This window comes from Vanacampus margaritifer, chromosome 13, assembly GCF_051991255.1.
Source record: "Vanacampus margaritifer isolate UIUO_Vmar chromosome 13, RoL_Vmar_1.0, whole genome shotgun sequence".
Lineage (NCBI taxonomy): Eukaryota > Metazoa > Chordata > Actinopteri > Syngnathiformes > Syngnathidae > Vanacampus > Vanacampus margaritifer.
In genome coordinates this window covers 19,991,728-20,002,201 of record NC_135444.1, presented here as the reverse complement: position 1 = coordinate 20,002,201, position 10,474 = coordinate 19,991,728, and the positions used below count along the sequence as shown (strand labels likewise).

Below are 10,474 nucleotides of genomic sequence, written 5' to 3'. Positions count from 1 at the left end.
AGAAGAAATGCTCAAAATATCAAATGTAGGCTAACCACTGGAAAGAAAACTAAATTCTGCATGTGATGTAATGGAGTGAAAAGAGTTTCGTGCAAATCAAAACTGCCGTGACCCGGATTCGAACCGGGGTTGCTGCGGCCACAACGCAGAGTACTAACCACTATACGATCACGGCGTGTGACGTCGAATGACAACAGCAGATCTCACCACCAAGTTCATTTAGAAAAGTATTCAAAATGAACAGTATATTTATTTATTTATTATTGGCATGTACAATGTTGAGGGTAGCTTTTTCCTCTACTGTAATTTTACATTTAAGAATGATGAAATATTTCGAACATAAGAATGTGTAGCTAGGCGCCAATTTACATTTTGGAATACATTACGTAAGTCAGTGGTAGCGCTGTGTGATGACGTCATGTGATGCGGTATTTTTTTCTCACAGTGTCATGCAAACATTACATCATTAGTTCGCACACTATGAGAGGTCCTAATTACTGCCAACACGTACGTCATTGTTCTCAAGTACGATATTAGAAAGGTGATAATGTTCCAATTAGGTCCTGGCAGGTATGCAAACAAATCCAGCAGTTATTAATTTAAATGTCAAGCCACCAAGATGTTAGTGAAGCCAGGGGTTTGGTAAAACCGCTGGCAGGGTGTTGTAGCGGAGGAGTTTATGACGAGAGACGACAGGGATTTGGTGTTCAGGAATTTCCCGACGGGTCAAAATATGAGGGAGAGTTTGTTGACGGCCTCAAACAAGGAAAGGGAGTCTATACTTGGAAAACTGGAGAGGTAAGGTCAAGGTGGCATATGACTTATTCAAGTTTCTCAAAGACGCTCAAGTTGGGTTCCATCCTGCCCCCCGTTACCTTAAAAGATCACAAATTCGCTTTCTCGCCATATTGCAAAGCTTCTACAGTGTTTTGCACCATGCGGCATGTATCAGTAAAAACAAAATGCAAAAGTGTGGAAAACATTGCCATCTACAGGAGAGAAAGAACAATTGCAGTCTTTTAAAGGTGGAATGCAGAGTTGAATTGACAGAGATAATTACTTATTACTTCTACGATTACATTACTGCACACAATGTAGTGCAAATACACAATATCTGAGCAAAACACTATGATCCACCAGTGTTTCTGTTTTGTGTAGTTCTACGAAGGCTTTTTCTACAAAGACTACAGGCATGGCGACGGAACGTACAGTTGGCCAACGGGCAACAAATTCATCGGCAAATTCTACCTTAACTGGAGAGAAGGATACGGAGAACACATTTTCCCTGACGGAGGAACATTTAAGGTGACAAATAAATTTGACTTTATAGATGCTCTTGAATGCTAATAAACGACTCCTCTCCTTTTCAGGGTTTGTACCATGCTGACCACAGGTTCGGTCCTGGTGTGCTTAGTGAGCCAACAGGATGTGAAGATGTCGGCCTATGGCACGGCAAGCACCTAATACAGCTTTGTAACTCGGTGCCAGGCAGCTTCAGCATAAAAACGTCCACTGAATATGGCGTCTACTTGGAGCAAAAGGCTGCATCAAATTCTCAAAGTCAGGCAAGTCATTAAAGAATTCACATTTTGGATTTACACAATTAATTTATGAGTAAAACTATGTATGGGTTGATGTTTACATGTCCATTCTTTGTTGCTTTACCAGACTCCACACACAGTTATCCCTGATGGACTTGCCAGGACACATTCAGGGGTTAAGTATTTTCCTCAATAACTACTATGTTTGATTTTTTAACTCATTTGCTCCCAAATACGTATAAATATGTTCTATTTTAAATATTACCATGCTCCCAAAGACACATTTATACGTTTTTCTAAAATGTTTTTTTTTTTTTTATGTTAGAGCATACAGAAGGCTTTGATGCAGCCTCTGAACTGAAGAGAATGCTTGAAGCAATGGTAGTTATGACAAAAAAAACGACCAGCAGGTGGCAGCAGAGTATATGAGATCAACCAGGGCCATGTTGCAAAAAGCTCTTTTCCCCACTGTTTTAAACAGATTTGTGAATAATGATGAAACTTAGCTATACTCTAATGTTAATTGCTGCAAAACGGAAACAGATAGAAATATTTTTTTTTCCTGATGAAAGAAGAGACTCTAATCTTTATTTTTGGTAGGTTCCATGTTTTTAGAGCATTGTAACACAATATTCCGTGGGCCTTGCAAAATCTGTCAAAATCCAGTAAAACATCTAGGAGCGAAGGGGGTTGCTTCAGTGAAACTGGCTGGGAGTGAATGAGTTCATTAATTTGTAATTTGGGCCACATGATGATGATGATAGATTTTCTACATGGATTTAGTGCTTTAAAATGTTCTCAAAGATATTTTGGGCTTTTACAGTGTTAATAAGAATTATATCCTTTGCGTACCTCCGGTCATGACTACCTCCATTTTCAGGACCTCAAAAGTTCCTGAGAAATGGTCACAAGCAAAAGTGTTGCATTTCTATTTTGGTTCTGCGTGATTTGTAAATGTACATTTTTGTTTAGGTAGACACAGATGACGATTTGCTGCTATATGATGACAATACAATCCGCCCCTCCGGCATTGAGAATTATTCCACCGATGGGGACCACCTACCGCTGCCTCCGCACGTTCGCAGAGAGTTCGATCAGCAATTTTTTGGCCAGCTGTGGGAATCCGATTCTCAGCCGTACGAGGGCTACAAACGAGACCCGCTCTCCCCTCTGCCTTTGGCAGACAAAATGGCGGCTCACGTTCACAAGCACAGGTTAGGTACAACTTTAAAGGTTGTACAAAATATGCACAAAGTAAAAAGTGCATGAAAACAGTCTTAACATTTGTGTTGTCATTTAAAAAAAAAAAATTTTTTTTACATTTGTTTCTCAGACAACAGGTTGAAAAATTGGACTGGGATATTGAAAAAGTTCTTTCATATCAAAGGCAGAGTTTTGGTCCAAAAGGAGCTTTGGAAGTGGCATCAGAGCTTCTGATCCATCAGGCTTCCATCGGGGAACGAGAGGCTGTTTTACAGATTCTCCTGGATGGCCTCGTTCATCCCGACGTCGCCGATTCTCAGGGACACACCGCATTGATTGCTGCCACAGTAAAACGTCTTCTCGCCGCATTTTGTTCTGTTTAGTTTCTCGTTTGCTAGCCGGCTGTTTTTGCAGTCGTGCTGACTGAAGTGTTTTTGTTATGATTTGTTGTGTTTCTCAGATAAACTGCCACAATGATGTGATTCACCTCTTATTGGATATGGGGGCTTGTATTGACAAGCTGAATTTTGAGGGCATGTCTTCTTTGTCAGTGTGTCATGTCCTCTACTATCCCGTCCAGTCTTTGTACACCTTTTCTGTACCTCCCGCACCAACGCAGGTAAGATTTGAGAGTGGATTTTGACAGTCGGGCAGAAATCGAAATAATTCGAGGGGGCGCTCGCTGTGTATTTCGATGCATAGGGAAGAGTCACGGTTTGAGAGCATTACTAACCATACAAGTTTTCAAAATGCTGAGAATACTACTAAAAAAATAACAAATTAAATATATCTGCTACAATGATGTCTTGTCATAACCTTTCACAGGATATCACTGAAGAGCCCACTGTTGAGGAGTTAAATCCTCCAGATGATCAGAACGGCGCCAACCAGGAGAAGGAGGTGCCACTTTCGGAAAACCCAGTTCAGGTGATGGTTGATCTGATTGGAATCACAACATATTATTGTCGGGTGTACTAGTATCACAGGTTAGCGATATTTGTACGTAAGTAGATGGGGAGTCACTCGTCCTCTTCGTTACGATGTTTGTGGAATGTTTAGCCAGATAACAACAAACAACTGCCTCACTTTGAGTGAACACCTTAATATGATGCTCATTATTTCGCTGTTGGCTTCTGAAGATGTGTTAGCACGAAGGGAATTAGCAAATTTGGACACCGGAGCGGAGAGACAAACTAGCCACGTTAGCTTAGCGCAAGCTAGCTAGTATGACAGACACGACATGTATGGATCACACGGGTGAATTAATTAAAACTTTATCAAAAAGTTGTGTTATTTTTAAAACACCCTAGGTTCTGCCGTTGGCCAGTGTGCGCAGAGGGATCGTGGAAGTCAATATATGTCATTCTAAACTAAAAAGGAAAACTTTCCGTAGGTTGATGCGGCTGCGTTAGCGCATCGGCTACACACAGTTTTGGTACACTCAAAAAAGTGAATATGAGGCTTGGTAAAGCATTTTGGACAACATATGCTGTAGATAAAGCCCGATATAATCCACTACATTTACCATTAGGATCTTTTTTTAATATCTTCATTTCATAAATGCTAAATGAATATGCAAATGCAGATTTGGGCTTCCAGGCACGACTTCCTAGTGTGCAGTAGAAAACTATTATTAAAAAGAAAGTGCGCATAATGAAACAATCTCTCCTTAATTGAACAGACTTTAGCTCTTGAATGTCTTTCTTATGTGTTTGCAGCAGGACAATGAACTGACCCCAGCACAATCCTTTTCTTCTTCCTGCTCCATGTACAGCTACAATATCGAAGTCTCGGAGAAGATCCTGCAGGGCGCAGCCGAGGCGCTGAGTCGCACTGGGTATCCTCAGCATTTCAATACTCAGGAGACTGTGCGCAGATTATCTGCACAAAAGTATATGTAAGTCAGAGATAGTCTTTCCACCTAGCCCATTTATTTACTGTATGTAAATGAGATGTTTTTGTTACCAGGCACCGTTTTCGTTTGTCCACACTGAATCTGCTACTGGATCGAGGCGCAGACCCCAATATATGCAAAGTCCCCTTACCTGTCCTCTTTGTGGCCATTATGGCAGGAGACACTGAGACTGTTAGGAGACTTTTACTGAGTGGAGCTCAGACTGGTATTTGTCTTTCACTTCAGGTAGCATTCTCAGGATTTCTTTCACTTTTAATGCACTCTAAAAACAGTTTGGTAAAAAAAAAAAGCACAATCATTAGTCAAAAATGGACGGATTATCTACTTTGGGTCAATTTGACCCAACTTTGAGTCATAACTTGGGTCATTTTGTATCAAACAACCCAGAAAATTGAGTCAGATTGTCTACTTGGGTCAGTTTGACCCACTTTTTGGTCAAAAATTGGGCGATTTTCTTTAAAACAACCCAGAAAGTTGGGTCAGATCATCTACTTGGGTCAAATTGACCCCCCCCAAACACACACAAAACAAAACCAACAACTTAATTTTGTATAAAACAAGCCAGAAAGTTGGGTCAGATCTTCTACTTGGGTTAATTTGACCCAACTTTGAGTCAAAACTTGAGTCATTTTGCATCAAACAACCCAGAAAATTGAGTCAGATTGTCTACTTGGGTCAGTTTGATCCACTTTGTGGTCAAAAAGATTTTGGGTGATTTTCTTTAAAACAACTCAGATAGTTGGGTCAGATCATCTACTTGGGTCAAATTGACCTAACTCCACCCCCCCCACACACACACACCAAAAAACAACAACTTAATTTTGTATAAAACAACCCATAAAGTTGGGCCAGATGCTCTACTTGGGTTAATTTGATCCAACTTGGGTCAAAAACCGGGCCATTTTGTATAAAACAACCCACTCTCAACCATTATGAGTCAGAAATGGACAGATCCTCTACTTGGGTTAATTTGACCCAACTTTGGGTCAATAATTGGGTCATTTTGTATTTAAAAAAAAAACCCTAAACAAAACAGAAAATGGGGTCAAATTTGACCCAACTTTGAGTCAACAATTGTTTACAAAAAAAAACTTGAAATAAATTAACCCATAAAGTGGATCGTTCCAATTTTAATCCATAATTGGGTTACTTTTTTTTGCATAATTTCATGTCAGTTTCAGAAAAACTTGAAACAGTTGACCTGTCAATGTAACACGCTCATCCTTTGGTTGTAGAGGAAAGGCCTTTATCCTCTGCACGTGGCTGCAGCTTTGCCGGGCCCAGAAAGTCCCAAAATCATCGAACTTTTGCTGCATGCGTTATCCGACCCGGACGCACGCGCATCCGACCAGAATGAGATCTATGAACTTGATAAGGTACAGCATGTGTCTTCTGGTCTGGACATAGTTGATTGTCTAGAATGATTAAGCACAAGTTGTGATGGTTTTGCAGGTTTTCATCATATTAAGAAAATCATGCAGAAACCCCAGGAAGCGTCCGGAAGAAGGAGGTCGAACAGCTCTACACATGATCTGCCAGAGAGAAACTGACCACAGGGTGAGCGATTACAGTACAGCAATGTCACACAGTGAGAATGGATTTACAGTAGGGCTTCCTTTGGTTGTTGTTTTTCACATTTTATATAACACTTAAGATTTATTTTGTAATATTGTAAATGTGTGTGCCCATATTCAAAATTACTTTTGGTCATCTGTTTTTTAATTTTTTTTCTATATACTAAGTGGACACAAATGAATGTGGGGAAACTGAGGTCATCTGGAAACCTGCAGAACGTACAGCAACAAATAATCAACTTGTGTGCTTTGTACACAGAATGCCAGCAAGGCGGTGTCACTCTTGCTCTCCCACAGAGCCAGAACGGATCTCCTCTGGAGCGGACACTCACCTCTTTCCTTGGCCATATCAAGAAGCAATGACTTGGTAACTAACTGCCTTGACATGAAACCCTTTCACAGACACACTGAAACTCTCAATGTAGCACAGTGGGTGCATTTGCTTGCAAGTGCCTTGCAGCAAGAAGGGTCCTGGGTTCAAATGTGGAGTAGTCTAGGTCAGGTACGGGCAACTTTTTTTTTCTTTCTTACTAATTAAAAATTTACCCCCCCCCCCAAGAAATCTTAATAAAAATAAACTGATAAACATTCAATATATATTTTCTATGAAAAATGGGGGTTAAATGGCAAAAAAAATAAAAAATAAATCCAGGAAAAAAAAGGAAAAAATCCAAAAAGTGAAAAAAAATAAAATAAAAAATAAATAAATAAAAATATATAGCATTAAAAATAAATTTTATTATTATTATCATCATATCTTAGTTTTGCTTACACTGGGTCTAATTTATTTTTTATTTTTGCGGATTTGGAATGACATGCAGAACAAACATATCGTACCTCAAAAATATTACAATTTTCTACAATTTCTTCCATTTTTATTTATATTTAAATCATTTTTGTCATACGTCTGGTTAGGAAGTGCATGGTCCTTTGTGCTGCACAAGTAGCATTGATGTAAAATTGTGGCCCTGTCCAGTTTTGATATTCCCCATCCCTGCTTCTCAATACTCTAGTTTCCTCCCAAAATGAATGGTTGTCTGTTACGTGCCCCGGGTTGACTGTGATGATGCAATGAACCTGTTTCCTCTGTAAAGGCCGTGAAGGCGCTGCTAAAAGGAGGTGCAGATCCCAACATTCCCTTGGGCTTTGGAGTGGGCAATGCCCTTTGCGCCCTCAGCAACTTCAGCTACGACTTGGACGACAAAAGAGTCAAACTGGTACATTATTTAATCACCCATCTATACACTGAATTCCGGTTCCTGAAGATGGTAAACAAATATTATTGAATTGTTTACTGCTGTGGTTTTTAGTCAGTCCTGATTTAGCAACACCCACAGTTTTATAATCTTTACCCCCCCAAAAAAAGAATTTAGGATACAGTCAGTTATTTTTTTTTACAACGCTTTTTTGTTTATACTTATATTGTCAATAACTTTACTTATATGTGTGATGCAGTTGGACATGTTAGAAAAGGCTGGTGCTGATATGTTGATGATCGTTGACATCGGTGATCTGAGAGGGACCGCAGTTGACTATGCATACTTCTCTTTCAACCAGGTAAGACAACTATTCAAAACAGGAAGTGAAATGTTGTTTGTGGTGTTTTTATACTCGCGGTCTATCTGATCAATATTTGTCCAAACCTTGGACATAATTTATTCATAAGCACAGTCCTATAACAGGGTAGAGCAAGCCAGCTAACAGGCACTGTTTACATTTACACAGTTTTTTTTAAATTTTAAAATGACTAATTTAATAAATTTTGTTTCATCCAAAAGGAATTTGCATAATTATATTATTTCAATTTTTTAAAATTTGTCTTAATATTTGCATTTTTTTGTTGTTGATCATCCTACTGCACAGTGCACATGCTGCACTCCAACTTGAGGTTTTTGCCAGCATAAATAAATATATATTATTATAAATTCTGTTTGGTCCAAAAGGAACGTACATAATTATAGTGTTTCTATTGTTTTTAATTGGTCTTAATATTTTTTAATGTTTAAACATTTTCTGGTTTTGTACCCAAAAAATAAATAATCATTTGAATAATCATGATTTCAATTTAAAATAATTGTGATGATATTTTTTTCCATAATCGTTGTTCAGTTTTATTTAAAGTTCGCCACAAAAAGGATTTTCAATCATGTCCAACAGTCATCTTTTTTTTTCCTCAGTGGGAATTGAGTAGCTCTGAACCAATCAGAGGCCGGAAAAAAAATGCTGACAACACCAAAAAAGCCCACTATCTGGCTTTGATGATTTAATCTAAAATCTGATTGGTTCACATTGGTGAGAAAAAAAAAACAAGGCCGTGGGAAGTTTACACCAGGATCAGAATCTGATTTATTGGTAAAAAACGCACAAGGAATTTGCCTTCAGGCTGAGAAACACAAAATGACCAACAGAGGGAGACAAAACGCGAAGCCTGACGGCTCGCTAATTAGCGCCCCAAGATTCATAGATGAAAAAAATAAACAAACACGGAGGGAGATTTATATGGTAATACAGCTGGCCGCCAAAAAAACTGCAAAAATTTGAATCTGTGCAGCCAAGACACACTATGAAATGAAGACGGTTTACTGTTGGAAATAAATGATTACGATTTCATGTCTTAAATGCAGGTCAGTGCTTTTGATCATGCGTCGGCAGAAGGCTTTGTATTTTGCAATACAACTGGCTGTAACCTGACAGTTGTGTGTCAAACTGCCATGTAGGACTCTCGTATTGCCAACACGCCCTTCAATGCGCTCAACATGGAGGAGAGAGAAACATTCACAGCACGACGTAACCTGCTTGGCCTAATGGGAGACATCCTTAGAGACAAGGCTGTCCAGAGAGAAAAAGCGTACTTAGAGTGGGAAAGGAGACATTTACAGAATAGTGAGTATATAATAATTTTCTCGCATGATATTAAGTGTTGAGAGTTAACGAGCTCCTTTGCTCCTAGGTGACGACGAGGGCTCTTCTGAAGATGAACCTCCTGTACAAAGGTAACGCAAAAATCTCATTCAGACAGTGTCCCGTTCATATTTCTAACTGAATATTTTCCCAGGGAATCATTCCGATTCTGCTACCATTGTGGCCGCTCTGCAGCTGTGACACTAAACGCTTGCACTCGCTGCCACAAGGTTCTTTTCTGCTCAACCAATTGTAAGCTAAAAGCATGGAACAAAGGCCACAAGGAAGAGTGCGTCCGGGCGTGTCTGCAAAAGGGCCGTCGACGTCGAAGACGGCCACATATAACTGATGGCCTTCCTTCAAACTTCACCCACTGGTTCATACCTGCGCCACCGCCTCGCCGCCGGCTTAGAAGCGAAGCGTGCTGACTTTTGAATCAAAGGCCGGCATCCTCTGAAAACTCAGAGGAGTGAGATTTTACTCATGTGCGATCAATCGCACATGGAACAAGAATTTGAAACACCTTACAGAAACATCGTCTATAGTATAAATCATTGCAAGCTGAATGCTAATATAATCAAAGGTGTGGCGATTGTTTTTTTATATTTTCAAAAGTTGAACTGGGCATTAGACGTAGAGATGTGTGGGTGAATATTGGTGACTGTAATGTTCTTGTGTTCGACGCTACACTGCCATCTATGGGTTAGCACACACCACTACAATAACATTCATAAAAGTATTCTGACCTTAGGCGACATACACGCACATGAAGCGTAAGACGGTCTCCTTTTTGATGAGTTTCTCGAGGAAAAATGTGTACCCTTTCTTCATTCATCTTTTTACGTGATGGAGTATTCTTGTAGAATGTGCTAGTTTCCACATCGGCAAATGTTTGAGATAGTGTACAATATACTCAGCGATCCACCTTGCTTCGAGCGATTACCGGAAGTTGATGCGCACAACAATTACTTAACTTCCGGTTTTTGTGGGGAAAAAAAAGGGATGAATAGCGCAGGAATTAATGGGGAAAACTGTGTACTTTGTTAGTAATTATAATTACAGACTCCTCCTGTTGCTCATGCTCTTAAAATATCAGTGACGTCATCTAGGCTAATTAATTAAAACTCGTGTCACTACATTCCAATTGAATCTCAGTATGTGATATGTCTACAAAATGGATTAGGAGACAACGTTTTGTGTGAATTTTCTGCAGTCAAGAGTGGGAGGGAAAAAAGGGATACTTTGGGCATCATTACCACAAGAGCCTGTGTCAGGGCATCCATTATCTTCTTTATATAAAAAATAAAGAAATCAATATATATACAAGAGTTGTAACACGT

The 10,474-nt window shown here is 39.5% G+C and overlaps 1 protein-coding gene and 1 non-coding gene across 2 annotated transcripts; one reads left to right on the top strand and one right to left on the bottom strand.

Annotated features, from left to right (window-relative positions):
- Positions 1 to 103: 103 nt before the first annotated feature.
- On the bottom strand, positions 104 to 175 carry trnah-gug (transfer RNA histidin (anticodon GUG)). Its single transcript has one exon. It is a non-coding gene; the product is annotated as a tRNA-His (tRNA).
- A 372-nt stretch (positions 176 to 547) lies between these two features.
- LOC144062153 (ankyrin repeat and MYND domain-containing protein 1-like) lies at positions 548 to 10,436 on the top strand. The gene is made up of 18 exons (XM_077583189.1): positions 548 to 570; positions 669 to 798; positions 1,159 to 1,305; positions 1,371 to 1,565; positions 2,514 to 2,755; positions 2,875 to 3,091; positions 3,205 to 3,363; positions 3,570 to 3,671; positions 4,463 to 4,641; positions 4,713 to 4,884; positions 5,895 to 6,035; positions 6,112 to 6,216; positions 6,493 to 6,600; positions 7,328 to 7,450; positions 7,689 to 7,790; positions 8,951 to 9,116; positions 9,184 to 9,226; positions 9,289 to 10,436. Exons 1-18 carry the CDS (start codon positions 548 to 550, stop codon positions 9,560 to 9,562), a joined length of 2,628 nt encoding a protein of 875 aa, XP_077439315.1. The 3' UTR covers positions 9,563 to 10,436.
- Positions 10,437 to 10,474: the final 38 nt, after the last annotated feature.